Consider the following 15,713-nt stretch of genomic DNA (forward strand, 5'->3'; position numbering starts at 1 on the left):
TAGTTTTTTCTCCTTAGAAGAGAAAGATCTAATCTTGAGCTAGTAAGTGAATAAATTGTCATATAAACAACAAAATTATTGTAAAGAACAATTTACAAATCAGATCAATTGTAAATCTGACCTGCAGTATGTATGTGGATTCCACCTGTACGTGAGAAACATGGTACAGCTCAGAATATGTGTTCTGTAGGTATGTTCCAGGGAACTACTGTAGAATCGGAACAACCCATGTGGTTGAATCCATTGAATGGTGTGAAACCACTGTTGAAGGTACTGTGTCAGTAAGTTGGCTAGTTAATAAGGAAGTAATTAGAATATTCAGTGTTTTCTTCAGAATTGGTTTGGGAAGTGTATGGACAGTGGCTACCGCCCACCCCCTGGGGCAGCGGCCCACCCAGGCCCCATGTTCCGCCCATCCTCTGCAGCTGGGGCAGGGCCGCACTACTAGCTCCTGCCTGAAGGGGGGGTAGCCGCTGCCCATGGGAGAGCAGCAGGGACACACTCCCCACTTAGCTAGCTCCCTGCCCCTCTGCACTCTGGTGGCAGAACAACAGGTTGGTTACTACCCCCAGGGAGGTCGGGATCCAGCCCAGGACGCTGCCTCAGGTTTGAGCTGGGGTCCCAGCATTATGCCGCCCCTTTTGTTTTGCCGCCCCAAGCACCTGCTTGTTTAGGTGGTGCCTAGAGCTGCCCCTGCTTGGAACATTTTCTTTTCATTCTTAAGGCCGACTCCTCTCATTTTCTCTAACATGTTTAACTTCTCATATGCTTCTCTCTCTCTGGCACCTAAAATACTGTGGGCTTACCTAACATCTAGTTTGTGGCAAGCTGAGATGTAACTCTAGCCTGCCATGCACTAGCGGTCTGCGTGGGACTTGCTGGCATGCACTAACAGTTTGTTAACGAACTTTTAGCTGCCCTGCTTTGAAACAAGAGTAGATAATGTCCACTAACAAACTGTTAGTGCACATCAGTGAGGTCCCATGTGGCCCACTAATGTGGTAGATTCACACCTCAGCTTGCCGTGACAAACCCTGTATCTGTAAACTGATTAGTGAAAGAGCACTTTGAAGCCATTGCACAAATTATAAGTCGCTTTTTTAAGCTACTGGAATTTAATGGTTAGTTTGACCACAGTGCATATTCTGTAGTCTGAATGTTACCCAGTGGCCACACGTTCTTTGATTTTTCATCTTGAAAGCATCACTGAGTATAGCAAAGATCAAACAAATAATCTGAACCTTTCTGTAAGACCCTAAAAAGGTTTCCTTTATCCTCTGGACTTCTTAGTAGTAGAGCATGTATGATTACAGTAATTATTGATGGGTTTATTTTTGCTGCTTTGAACTATCCAGTTTGTCCATCCATTCTCCACCTTTATTTCTACACAGCAAATGTAATCTCATTGTGGGTCGGTCTCTCTTGCTCTTTGTTTTTGTGTGGTTTCTATTACTGTACTTCAAGATGAAGAAGTTTGTGGTGTCTCAAGATTAAGAAACTTAAAGATATGAATGTAGCATTTTGGGAATTGGGAGGGAGTGGGGGATGTTCTGTGTGTGTTTTCAGTAAGGCAGATGATATAAAGCAATAACTGAGGAGGTAAATTGGGAGCATTTTACCACCTTAAAAATAACCACAAGAGATGTCAAAACTTAGAGAGTGAGGTTATGTTGATTCAGTGTAGAGTCATAATAAGCATCACTTTCATTGGGTTGATTAGTCTTTTCTTAAAAGATGTTTTCATTATGTTCTGTGTGGTGCACCTAGAAGAGGAAAGCTGGCCTTGTAATTAAGGCATAGAACTTGGAGCAAAGTAATCTTTTCTATTCTTGACACTCCTTGCAACAAATTCAACCTGCCTCAGTTTCCCTTGGTAAAAATAGGTGTAATACTTATTTACTCCTGAGTGTTGAGAGGCTCAGTTCATTAACATTTGATATTCTTTTGATGGACTGCACAACAGAAATGCTTTCAGCTAGGTTAATGTGGTTTAATCTGCTATGTGATGCATACATTGCAGTAGTGCAACTTCAAAGAACTATTTGAGCTTGCTCTGTTAAATAGAACGGGCTCTAAAGTGAGTATTTCTAACAATTGCATTGAAGTATTTGAAGATCAATTTAATTTATATTAAATTTCTGTAACACACTAAATGAATAGTTTAATATGAGTGAAAGTTTTATTCTGTTCACATCACAGTGGAAAACATACTTAGCAGTGCTTCACATCTGTGGAGCACAAAACAACTTACAAAAGCAGTGGGAAACAGCTGCAGAAATGCTAATTATTTGTCCAAAGTTAAACAAGTCAGTAGCAGAGCTAGAAATAGAATCCAAGTCTCCGGATTTAGTTGTCCTCTGTCCTGCCCACTGAACCATACTATCTTACCACGGAAGTACGCTGCCTTTTAATATGTATTAGGGTTATCCTAACTTGTTAAAATTGCACATCCGCTCAGATAGTCTGTTTATATGACTTCATAGGTTTTGGCAGCACTGCCATGTTTTGAAACCTTGCTCTGTTAAATCAGCACATCCAATAGTTACTTGTAGAGCACCAGTTTAGACCAGTTGGCTTTATCCTTGACAAACTATTGACAATCTATCTAACTTGATTTTTCCAGTTAATGTTTATAATCATCTTTACTTTCACTTTGCAAGCGTTGTCCTTGACGTGCACAGTGTAAACAGAAATGGAGAGCTGTATGGTTTTAATTTTAACTCAGAGCTGTTCTGTCATCATCTATGTTGGAAATTACATGTGGAACAGGAATATTTAAATTCTGTGCAGTAAGCTTGTAGGTTCATTACTACATGTAAGATGCCAAAAAAGCCATGGATAACTTTGTTGTGGGCTTTTTTAAGAGTACAGCAACAGGGGTGGTAGCAGGTTCCAAAAATCTGAATTTAGAGATGCCATTTTGTGAACAGTACAGTAATAAACCTAAATGCATGTATTCCAGAGGATGAGCTGGCTCTGCGGTATGGTAATAGGGCACTAAAATCTCTCTCATCCAGCTCATCAATTCAGTTTTCATCTATCAAAGAAGTGAGAGTACCGCGGTTGTTTAGCTTATTTCGTAATCTAATTCTCCATCCTATCCAGTCAGTCATGAAATACTTTATTTGGTGCTGACGTACTGTATTTTTAATGTGAAGATATATTTTGTTCTTTACTTTCTCTGTTCTAACTGCACAATCGCTCTCTAATATTAGAATAATGAAAACATATTGGGCACATAGGAGGATTTGACAATGCACTAACTGCCTTAAAATTTAAAAAAAAAAAAAAAAAAAGGCGGGGGCAGGAAATTCAGCATTGTTTTTCTTATGCTTATTGTAAAGTTGCTTTTTTGAGATCCGTTGTCCTTGTTTTGTATTTTTAATAGTAGTATAACACTAAAATGAATTGCATTCATATTGCAGGGCACTAACACTGACATTATAATTATTATGAATGCAAGTTGATGGGACAACTTCTGCTGGAAAACATCTTCCCCTTTATTGGTGCAATAAGCAGCATAGGTGCTTAGTACTTGTTAAACTATCCCCAGTAAAGGAATCCAAACAGCTCCACTGACAATGTAGCAAAGTTTCTATCCTGGAAGGAGATGGTTGCTATTGAATCATAGCATTTTATTTATTGTATGTCATCATTATGCCAATGAAAACATTTGAGATGTTTGGTTTTTCAGCTATCGTTGTACTAAATGTTTTACAGGACAATTAGAAAGATGTGGTCCCTGCCCCCAAAGAGTTTACAATTTTATTTTAGATGTAACCTATCAATCAAGGCAGTGGAGTGAAGGGTTGATACTGGTTTTAAGACATTTATATTTTTGAAGACTCAAAATTATTGTTTTAGTTTTGTTTGTAATAGTGGAGAGAGATGTGAATAAAGAATTCAGAACTTCAGACACTGGGGTGAAAAGTATTCTTTCAAGCATTCCATACAAAGACTATAAAAATGTACATTACCATGGTCCATTGTTCACTCAATACATCAGCTGTACAGACTTACAAGATTCTTGTTGGAACTGCAAGGGATCCACAATAGATCATTCAATCCAAGTAGAGGGAAAATCTGTCCTGAAAGAGGGCTCAGCCAGAATATAAATCCAGAACCCCTTTTATTCTGTGTTATATTCGATAATAAGGCCGTGTCTCTGCCTAGAGATCAGAATGATCTGAAAAGTAAATTCAAAGCCTGAGGCTGCAAGCACCATAAATAAAATGATTCCATAGGGCCTCAGTCTCTGTTATAGAGCAGTGCTGTTTTCACAAGAGCCAGTAATTGCAGCTTAGTTATCATAGTAAAGGCAGGCTTTACTTCTTTACCATATCTGTTTAGAAACTAATATCGTTAAAGCAGTACAAGCCCTTTGTCTTTTTATGTGCAACAGAAATAAACTGTGCTGATATTAATACCTTTATACTAGTGATGCTGCATCCATGTGCTTTAACTATATCTGTTTCTAAACTGATGTAGTTAGAGGTACAAAAACTGCATGTAGATCAGCTGTAACGGGCAATGTGGGTCTTCAGAAGGGGGATTGAAAGCTTAATCAAAAGGCTCCAGGTGTGATGAATCACTGCATGTCATAAGGTAAATACTTCAGTCATTGAGAACACCCTGTCACTTGTTCTTAAAAAATATATACAGTGATATTTTAATTTTCTTTTGGTAGAACATTGATAAGCAAGCTCTTAATATGGGAGTCAATTGTTTACATTTCATTCACATCAACCCAGATTGATTGGTTGGCTGACTTAGTTGGAGAGGAGCAGCACTCTATATTTTGAAATTTTGAAGTAAACATGACTGGGTAGTAACTTAAGTTTAGCTTTTAAATGCATGTAGTCTACACTATGCACAATGCCAGGAGTCCAGTGGAGTATATGGGAATACACTTGAGAGTTTTTAATATGTTGCATTGACAGCAGGTTATTAGAGGAAACATTAACTAAAAGTTGTTAGTAGTGCAATTGTATTCAGTGGCCTAGGGGAACCTTTTGGAGGGACATAGTAGAAATATAATAAATATTTTGCTAAAGTCCAGGAACCATGCCTGCCAAGTAGGGATGGTTGGCATGTGTGGGGGTAGAGTCTAGGCTTAGTAAAATATTAGTACAGAGTTGTCTCTGGCTCCACTGTCACCTGACTTCTGTTTGCCATTTCGCCCCTTCCTTTTGGTTTAAAAATGAACTAATAAACATTTTTTTCCTTTCTGTTTTATTAACAGACTAGAGACGACTTCCTGGGTCAAGTGGATGTGCCACTTAATCATCTACCGGTAAGAGATGTTTATATGCTTATACATAATGGATCTCAAATTAAATATGAGCCAATAATGTGGAACTGTTGTGAAAAAGGCTAATATCATTCTGGGGTGTACTAATAGGAATGTCGTGTGTGAGACATGCGCGGTAATCATTCCATTCTACTTGGCATTAGTGAGGCCTCACGTGGCGTACTGTTTTAGATGCCACGTTTTAAGAAAGTTCTGGACAAATCAGAGTCCAGAGGAGAGCCAGGCTCAGAAAACCTGATCTATAAGGAAAGGTTAAATATACGGGGCATATTTAGTCTTGAGAAAAGACTGAGATGGAGGTTGCTGATAAATCTTCAAATATGTTAAGGGCTGTTGTGATCAATTGTACTGTATGTCCACTGAAGGTAGGACAAGAAGCGCAGTGGACTTTATCTGCAGCCAGGGAAATTTAAGTTAGATATTAGGAAAAAGCTTTCAAAGTGTAAGCCTGGGAGGATGGACTAGATCAGAAGTGATGTGCCAAGTCTTCATTTATTCACTCTTAACGTAAGGTTTCACATGCCAATAATGCATTTTAATGTTTTTAGAAGGTCTCTTTCTATAAGTCTATAATATATAACTAAACTATTGTTGTACGTAAAGTAAATAAGGTTTTTAAAATGTTTAAGAAGCTTCATTTAAAATTAAATTATAATGCAGAGTCTCCCAGACCAGTGCCCAGGACCTGGGCAGTGTGAGTGCCACTGAAAATCAGTTCGCATTCCGCCTTCAGCACACATGCCATAGGTTGCCTACCACTGGACTAGATAAACTTCTGATGTTCCTTCCAGCGCTATATTTCTTTGATTCTGTATTCCTCTTTGTCAGGGTCTTATGTGAGAAACTTTTACATAAATCTTACACAGACTTTTCTCTCTACCGAAGGTGTAATCCCGTCTCTTTACAGCTGCCATTGCTACAGCAGCAACATTAGTAGCTATCAGGAGAGTGTGAAGCACCACAAACTAAGGAAAAGTTCGGTGGCCCCACAAGTCACAGCAGCTTGGAGAAGTTTTCCTCTTTGGGAGTGTTGGGCCTGGAGAAAGGGTAGCTAGAGACTGCAGGCTGTCACCATTTCTGTTGCTTCTTCCTTAGCTCTACCTCGACTATTGTGTTTAAAATGGTGACTGAAATGCTAGCCCACAGTCTGGTCATTTCTCACTTAACTACTGTAATGTTCTTATAATCATCTTTCTCGTCTCTTTTCACACTGCTGCCCCCAGGGTTTCGAACAATTTTCTTTCCTGTGAGCCAAGCAAACTCAGTCTCCTCCAAGCCTTTCCTTAAAAATCACTGCTTTTACTTTGTTTTCTGTTGCTGACCTAACCCAACTCCACCACTCCTAGGCTTCTGTTTAATCCTATAAATGTGTGCGTTGTCTGTCTAAGATCATACACCATTTGGGGCCTGGAAAATGCCTAGCGTGTTTTGAGCACTACTTCAGTCCTAGTAAGAGCAGTAGCCATAGGCTGCGGTAATGAGAACAGGGCTGTGTTAAGGGGGAGTTAAAATGGTTCCAGTGCAACCAGGTCTATAAAGGGATTTTTTTTTTAAAACTTCACTCGTTTCTTCCATTATGAGGCCCCAGGCTTCTCCATTTCATGCCCCAAATGGTGTATTCGGAGGCCACATTTAGTGCTTCATTGATATCTACACCAAAATAGGGGATGGCTTTTGTAAAGATGAGGTTACAGTAGGATGTACTGGCGTTGGGGCAGCGGGAATTGGGCGCACTGTGAAATTCAGTAGGATTGAGATTCTCTCAGATACGGGAAGGTCTGTCTGCGGATAGGGAGTTGGGGGTGCAGTGAAATTCACTGGGATTGGGAACTTGGAGGATTTGGGGGATTCTGTGGGGACACGGGCCTGGTGATGCAGTCAGGTTCAGAGGGGTTGGCATCGCTTGGGATGCAGTGGGATTTGATGGGGCCTGAAGTCTCTCGGGGTGGGGGTACAGTGACAGGGAAGCTGAGGAAGGAGCTCTCAATCCTTGGGGTCTGTGCTGCGGCTGCTGTTTTTGCCCTCCCATTCCTGCTTCTCCCTACCCCACCCCATTCCCTCTCTTCTGGACTCAGCTCAGAGGCTGTCCCTATAAGATGTTGGGCGGCCAGTGTGGGAGGATCCATGTCCCTTCCAGCATCTCCTGGCCCCTCCCCAGGTTCTAGGTTGCACCATCCCTGCTCAGAGGTGCTACCTCTGCTCTGCTTCCCCATGAATGCAGGCATTTTTCCCACTCCCTGTTTGGGTGTTCCAGATGAAAAATGTGCAGATGTTTTTGCTGCTTTCACTTCAGAGCCTTCCTTAGCTAGTGAGGATGTTGATTTGGCTTTCAGGTTTGAGTGGCACAGTATCTGATTCTAGACACAGAAAGTTGCCCTCTACTTATGGACGTGGACAATGAACATGGTTTGATTATTGAAAGCATGGGGCAGAATTTTGACTTTGACAAGAAAGATCCAGCTATTTGGCTCCAAGTGATGGATTCTGTTGGCCTGGTTTTAGTAGAAAACTGTCTCATTGTTAATTTACAAGAAGACTTTTTGCCTAGTGAATGCTAAAGAAGGCAAGTATTAAAATTGTGGTTCTTTATCAAACGCCTAATGGGAAATTACACCACTGATCTTGATTCATGTACAGTTAGTCTTGCCACCGCGTTCTGTTTTGCTTCTTTGCTTTTCCAGCCAAATTCATCATCTTCCTTTCATAAAACTGCATTCACAAACTTTTTCCACTTTAGTGTACAAATTTGCCAATATAAATGTACAAAGGAATACATGGAGGCAATCGCTCACTGGATGGAATTTGCAGAACAATTGGAAAAGGTTTTCACAATTGAGAAGGGTATGCAAACCTGCTATCAAGTGCAGAAGATCATGTGGTGCCATATTTTACATCATCTTCTGCTTTACTTAGGATTGAGAGATGAGAAATTAAACAGTCCTCATAGTGCTAACTTTTGGAGTTTACCTGAAATGCTTGCAAGATATGATAGTGTGTTGCAAGATCATGTGGAAGCTACTAAAACCAGTACTGCAAAGGTGAAGTACTTATCACACCAAATTCAAAATAAATTTATAGATAGGATTGCAAGAAAGATATGGCAGACTATTTTTGAGGAGTTTAGGATAACTAAGTATTTCTCTGTTATGTTCGTTTGCACTCCAGATCTCTTCTGAATGAAACAAATATATTGGGTGTTACGGTATGTAGAGGTTCTGAAAAACGGAGTGAAGGTTGTTGAGAGCTTTGTAGATACTCTTCCCTGTACTGGTGTGGATATTAGAGAAGCTGGGGAAGAAAACTGTTTAGTTATGGCTGATTGCAAGGGCCACAGCTGTGACACAGAGCTAAGGTGGCTGCAGCATACAACAGTGTTGAAAATCAAATCCAGCAAGTAAATTAGCACGTCTTTTGTCCCATGTGCTGCCCATTCACTGAAACTGTCAGGGAAGCTGCTTCAAAGATTGTTCCTCAGGTTGGAATTGTTCGGAGATTGTGTAGCTTATTTTCTGCTTCTATGGGCTATGTTGAAAAAGTATATTAGCGTGAAAAATTTCAAAACATGACAAGATGGTCAGCAAAGGCAGAGGGAATCCAACCACTAAAAAACAGGTTGAGGGTGTTTTTGATGCTTTTTAGACACAATCATGGCTTCATGCAATCTTACACTAGAACTTAAGTTGGAAGCTGATAGCTTGCAAACCAGAGCTTTCAACTGTTGTTGTGGAAGAGACAAGATATACTATCTCATCAAAAATTAACATTATGAGCAACAAATTTGAGTCTGGATCTTGACATTCAAATGGCTTGCAGTTTACTTAGTGGCGTTTAAGATGCTTTGTCAGAATTATGGGCTTTTGGGTTCATTGCATGTAAGAAAGCTCCTGCTTCGCAGATTGAAATGTTAGGAATATCCATGCAGCCCAAAGAAAAATAAAGTCAAAAGAGAAAAATAATGCCAGGTGAACTTGCCAAAGGACAAAAGATCATCAGTTCCTGAAAAAAAATTTCAAAACCCGTCTTAGACACACTATTAACACACTTGGAGAATAGTGTGCCTATGTATGATAAAGTCAGAAAGGTTTGCTTTTTTGACGAGCAGGAAACTAAGTCTCAGCAGCAAAAACCTATAGAGGCACACTTGAAACTTAGCAAGTATCTGCCCAGAGGATTTAAAGTCTGAGAGTTTTGAAAACAAGATTGAGCTCTTTGCAGTTTTTGCAAATTAATCTTTAAGGATGACTTAGAAACAAAGGAACCCATTGATCTCTTTAGCTACATACATGAAAGGTCTTTCAGTGAGTTTCCCTAACATGGAACCAGCACTGCATATATTTTGCTGTCTTCCTGTAATGAAAGCAAACTCAAATTAATCAAGTCCTAGCTAAGAATGTCCCTGAGACAGGAAAGGTTAAGTGATCTGGCAGTTATTTCTATGGAGAACTAGGCAGCAAGGCAGATAAACTGGGATGAGTTAATAAATTAGATTGCTTCAGAGAAGGGTAGGGAGATTTCTTTGTAAAAGTACTTAGTGCTGTGTTTGTCTTTTTGCTACTGATGGTGATGGGCAGATTTGAGTCTTCCACATCAGACCTGGAACACCCGGGTTACAGCACTGTATGACAAGCTGCTGAACAGTAGATGGAGGCTTTTTAAGAACCCCCCATTCATATAGCTGGGGTTCTTTCGGGGTGACAGGTCCTTTGTGACTATTTTCTGTTACAGAACAACTCCCCAGAAGCTAATAGTGAGTCTTCTACAGACATTACATGTAGAAAGGAGTAAATAAAGCAATCAAGTTAATGAAAATTCTATTTTAAAAATGTAATTTTTTTAATGATTGACCTTTGACTGTAGCAAATGTGACTAAAATAAATTCTTTTACTGTTTTGCATTATTGAAGGGAATGCCTATCCAGATAACGCTGAAGTAATAATGCAAATTTAGTAATGATATTGAGTATCATTTAGATGCAATATTACTGTTGTAGGCTTAGATGCTAAATAGCAAGTGTGAAAAATGGATCGTGAGGTGGAGTAATAGAACCCATATTAAAAAAAAAAAAAAAGCCCCAAAATATCAGGACTTCCCTATAAAATGGACATCTGTCACCCTGATAAATTGTTGCGAAAAAGAATGTAATCTTGACATGTATTAGCAGGAGGTTGAAGTTCACAGACACAGGAAGTATCTTCCACCTACTCAGCAATACAACAGGCAGAATTTTGTGGTCATTCTGGGATCACACTTTGGAAGCGGGACAAGTTAGAGAAATCAAGAGAGAGGAGCAAAAAATGAGTAAAATCTAGAAAATATAACATATTGAGAAAAGATTTGAAAAAAATTGTGTTTGTTATCTGAGAAGACAGACTGAGTAGGGCTAACGTCTCAATATGGAAAAGTTTTTCTAAGAGAGGAGGGTGATAATTTTTTCCTTTAACTCCTGAGAAGGACAAAGCATGGGCTAAATTGCAGCAAGGTAATTTAGTTTCAAGTTAGGGAGAAAAAAAACTTTCTAACATACTATACTAACACTAGAACAAAATTACCAAGGAGTTAGAATTTCCATGCGTGGAGGTTTTAAAAATATGTAGACAAACACCGTTCAGGATAATAAGATGTATAGATAATACTAGCCTGCCTCAATGCAGGACTGGACCAGATGACTTGACGTCCCTTCCAGTCCTACAGTCTTATATGTCAGGAATCTATTTTAGAAATTGTAAAATATATGAAGTCTATCAGCGGATGCATCTAAACATTCTCAAACCCTAACACACAATACACAACACGCTTGCATTCTTGCACTCACTGATTGGATGAAAGTCTTCCTTCTCAGAATTGTTCTATAAAATGCAAGTGAGGCTCTCGACAGGAGCTTTCCAACTTGCTAAGCGTTGCCGCAGACCTCTTTTTACTTGAGGACGAGTGTAAAACCATCATGTCTTTGACTCACATCCTTCTTGGTCAGGATTCTGCACATTGAAGCAGTATTTTCTTTAATATGTGAGTTAATGTGTTGTTGGGCAATCTTGTTCCTATTACTAGTATAATATACTTTTGAATACATTTTTCTAACACACTGTCTGCACACAGGTAAAATTTATGGATATGGCAGGAGCTGGATAATTTAAATAAATACTTCATAGTGAGCATCAGCTTGATCAATATATGCCATTATGCCATTTAATGGTTACAAAAATCCAGGTTTGTTTTTTCAATAAATATATGCCCAAAACAAATTTTCTTTACGTTTTTTTTTTTTTGCCTTTTTATGCTCCTGATATTCTGCCAACTATTTTAAATTGTCTACAAGTAAAAATGTAAAAATTTTGAGCCCAGGGCACAGAAAGCTTGGATCCCACCAAAAAAAAAATTTTATGCATAAATAAATGTTTATAAGTAAATCCTTGCTCCATTTTTGGTAGACCTTCTATCCATTAATGTTTGTAAATAAAGCAGAGTAACTCTGTATTTTATATCTTAAGATATGTTTAACTGATACAGTAATGTTTTAATTTCTTGGTTGCAATCCTAACATTATTTAAACATACTTTTGGATTTAATAAATACTATATACCTTATCCTTGTATTAACTTACATCATATATGAGGGTATAGTTTTCAGTTTATATTTTAATGTAGGAACATAGTATTGCATGGAAGTGACAAATATGTACATGACAATAGAAATAATAGTAGTATAAGAGATCCCTTATATATGGACAAATCAGAACTAATTCCTATGCTATGTATTATAGGAATGGCATCCGATATCTATTTTTAATATTCATATTTAGCGGGAGAGGGGTGTGTGTGTTGCATGTTGAGAGATTGCACATATTCATTCCGAGCTCATAATTTTTTAATGGTGAGGTCTGCATGAGTCATAACGCTTATTGGCTGCTTGTATATTAAGTAGTTGGAGGAGTATAGTGTAAGTTGTAAAGTTGTTGGATGACCATGTATTCTGATAGACCCAACAGCACATGTTCTGTAATGTGTGGGCGAAGGTTGTCCTTTATAGATGTGTGTGGCAATCTACAATTTAGATGTGATAAGCCCCACTACTATAATATGTAGCGTAATGTCGTACAAGATACTGCAGAACACATATGGTGTGAATAATCACATGCTATTTTTACATTCGTTTTTAGTCATGCGTTAGCCAAAATTAAAATGAAAAATAAAGAGGAAAAGCTGACTTAGAGACACATATTGTGTAAGTTAGTTTGAAAAGGCATTAGCTGCTCCCAGTTCTCTCTCTACAATCAGTAAAATGTCTCAACACAGTTCCCCTGTGCGTGGCTAAGAGTCCAGGCTCTGTAATTGTGAGTTATCCACATGCCTCGTAATAAGGTAACAGTAATATTTTGGTGCTAAGGGAACCAAATAGAAAATTATTTTGACAGATGAAATGATTATCAATTTTTTTCTCATTGTTTCTTTTATTGCTGAAAAGCATCATAATCAAAGAGCTCTGAAACTTTACTAAGTTTTTTCGTCCTGTCTGTTCTGTTGACTTGTTTGGCAAGTCTCTGGACTTTTCTGTACTTCAACTTTGCCATCTACATGCTGGAGCTAATAAAGCCCCGCGGCCCCGCTCTCCCGGCTGGAACCTCAGCTGGAGCGCGGCAAGCCCCGTGGCCCTGCTCTCCCGGCTGGAGCTCCGGGCCTTTAAATAGCCTCCAGAGCCCTGGGGTAGTGAGGGGCTCCGGGGGCTATTTAAAGGGCCAGGGCTCCAGGTGCCTCTGCCACCCCGGTCCTTTAAATAGCCACCAGAGCCCCACCACCCCCATGCATTCCCCAGGGCTCCCACGGCTATTTAAAAGGTCCAGGGCAGGGTAGAAGCTGGGGAGCCCTGGGCTTTTTAAATAGCCCACAAAGCCCTGGGATAGCAGGGAGCTTGGGGGCTATTTAAAGGGCTAGGCCTCCAGCTGCCTCTGCTGCACCCCCTGCCCTGCCCACACCAGCCCCGCTCCCCCTGCCTGCAGCCAGCTCTGCACCCCATGCCCACAGCCAGTCCCTGTCAAACCTCCTGCCGTGTCGCCAGTCAACCCCTGCCACACACACCTGTGGCCCTGCCCAAAGCCAGCCAGCCCCACACGCACTGCTGCCCGCACCAGTCCTGCACACCCTGCCCTGTCTCCAGCCAACCCCTGCTGCATCCCCCTGCCTGAAGCTAGCCAGTCTCACACTCCTCTGTCTCCAGCCCTGCCAACCCCTGCTGCATCCCCCTGCAGCCCTGCCTGAAGCCAGCCCGCCCCACACATGCCCTATTTCCAACCAGCCCCGCACCCCTTGCCCTGCCTGCAGCCAGACCCTACCTCCAGTCAGCCCCTGCCCTGCCTCCAGCCAGCCCCATGTCCACTTGTGCCCTGCAGTTCCCAGGGCAGTAACCCTGCACACCTGCTTCAATGAGGGGGGCAGGGAGCAGCTGGGACCCAAGAATTATCCCTAAAGGCACATGATCTGTTACTCTCCACATGGTAACTGAATTTAATAAGGTTTCATAGGTCTGTGATAATAGGCAGATAGTTTCAATTGGGGGGTGTAGCGGGGTGGTTACCCGCTCCTGCCCTGAGGGGTTTAAAACCAGCACAGGAGAGGGCTGGGGCAAGAATCCTGGGCTGATTGGGGAAAGTAGGCTCAGCTGTGGCCATGCTCCAGTCAGGCCCAGCTGGCCCCTATAAGCGGCAATGAGCCAGGACCCAGTCAGTCCCCCTCTGCCTGTAGAGGGAGAAGGGCCTGGCTGCAAGGTGCCAAGCAGGGAACCTAGATTGGAGCAGGGCTGGGGAAAGGCCAAGGGAGCTGAGAAGCTCCGGCGTAGGAAAACCCCAGGCTGCAGGCCTGGTGTACACTTGGGGTTGTCAGTTCTTGAATTGTACACTAGTCTGCTCAACAAATCTGATTTCCAGGAGGTGCAGGTACCCAAAACTCCATTTGAAGACCATAAGAGCTCCAAGTCCTCAGCATCTCCGAAATCAGAAGTGGTATTGTAGTAGGTATAGATGGCCCGCCTCTGGACCGGAGACAAGGAAGCACTATACTCCTTTGGTGGGCAGAGCAACCCATCCCACCCCATTGCCGAAGCACAGGGCAAGGAGGAAGTATAAAGGAAGCCTCTGAAGCTCAGCTGGGCCGGAGCGGGGATACACACCTCTGCCTTCAGGGCCGGCTTAGGAATGTGGGGCCAATTGAAATTTTCGACGGGGCCCTGGCAGGGATGACTTAAAAAAAAAAAAAAAATGGAAAAAGCCTTTCACTTTCTTTCATGTATTATTTCTTTCCTATACTTAATATAATAAAATATATATATTAGGTACATTGCATCATATATGCTGTTGGTGGTTATTAATGATGCCGTTTCACATGCGTGGTCCCACTGCTTCCCTGCCCCTCATTGAAGCAGGTGTGCAGGGTTACTGCCTGGAACTGCAGGCAAAGTGGACATGGGGCTGGCTGGAGGCAGGCAGGGGCTGACTGGAGGTAGGGTTGGCTGCAGGCAGGGCAAGGGTGCGGGGCTGGTTGGAAATAGGGCATGTGTGGGGCGGGCTGGCTTCAGGCAGGCTGCAGGGGATGCAGCAGGGGTTGGCAGAGGCTGGGACAGAGGAGTGTGAGACTGGCTAGCTTCAGGCAGGGGATGCAGCAGGGTTGCTGGAGACACGGGCAGGTGTGCAGGACTGGTGCGGGCAGCATGCGTGTGGGCTGGCTGGCTTTGGCAGGGCCAGGTGTGTGTGGCAGGGGTGACTGGCGACACGGCAGGAGGTTTGACAGGACTGGCTGTGGGCATGGGTGCAGAGCTGGCTGCAGCAGGGGAGCGGGCGGTGTGGGCAGGGCAGGGGTGCAGCAGAGGCAGTGGAGGCCTAGCCCTTTAAAATAGCCCAAGCTCCCTGCTATCCCAGGCTTTGTGGGCTATTTAAAAAGCCAGGCTCCCAGCTTCTACCCTGCCTGGACCTTTTAAATAGCCGTGGGAGCCCTGGGAATGCATGGGGGTGGTGGGCTCTGGTGGCTATTTAAAGGACCGGGTGGCAGAGGCACTGGAGCCCTGGCCCTTTAATAGCCCCCGGAGCCCCTCACTACCCAGGGCTCTGGAGGCTATTAAAGCCCGAGCTCCAGCCGGGAAGCAGGCCACGGGCTTGCCGCGCTCCAGCTGAGTTGCCACCGGAGAGGGGGCGCGGGGCTTTAATTAGTCCAGCATGTAGATGGCAAAGTTGAAGTACAAGAAAGTCCAGAGACTTGCCAAACAAGTCAAAGAACAGACAGGACAAAAAACTTAGTAAGTTTCAGAGCTCTTTGATTATGATGCTTTCAGCATAAAAGAACAATGAAAAAAATTGATAATCATTTATCTGTCAAAATAATTTTCTATTTGTTCCTTAGCACCAAATCTCTCTCTTTTT

The 15,713-nt window shown here is 42.1% G+C and overlaps 1 protein-coding gene across 1 annotated transcript in view; it reads left to right on the forward strand.

The window, feature by feature from the left end:
* NEDD4L (NEDD4 like E3 ubiquitin protein ligase) overlaps positions 1-15,713 on the forward strand; it is a 413,015-nt gene that overhangs the window by 307,951 nt on the left and 89,351 nt on the right. Inside the window, exon 6 of the mRNA XM_075067477.1 lies at positions 5,243-5,293. Coding sequence (XP_074923578.1) covers positions 5,243-5,293 — 51 coding nt within the window. The remainder of the gene's footprint in view (positions 1-5,242; positions 5,294-15,713) is intronic.

Source organism: Chelonoidis abingdonii, chromosome 6 (assembly GCF_003597395.2).
Source record: "Chelonoidis abingdonii isolate Lonesome George chromosome 6, CheloAbing_2.0, whole genome shotgun sequence".
NCBI classification, from domain to species: domain Eukaryota; kingdom Metazoa; phylum Chordata; order Testudines; family Testudinidae; genus Chelonoidis; species Chelonoidis abingdonii.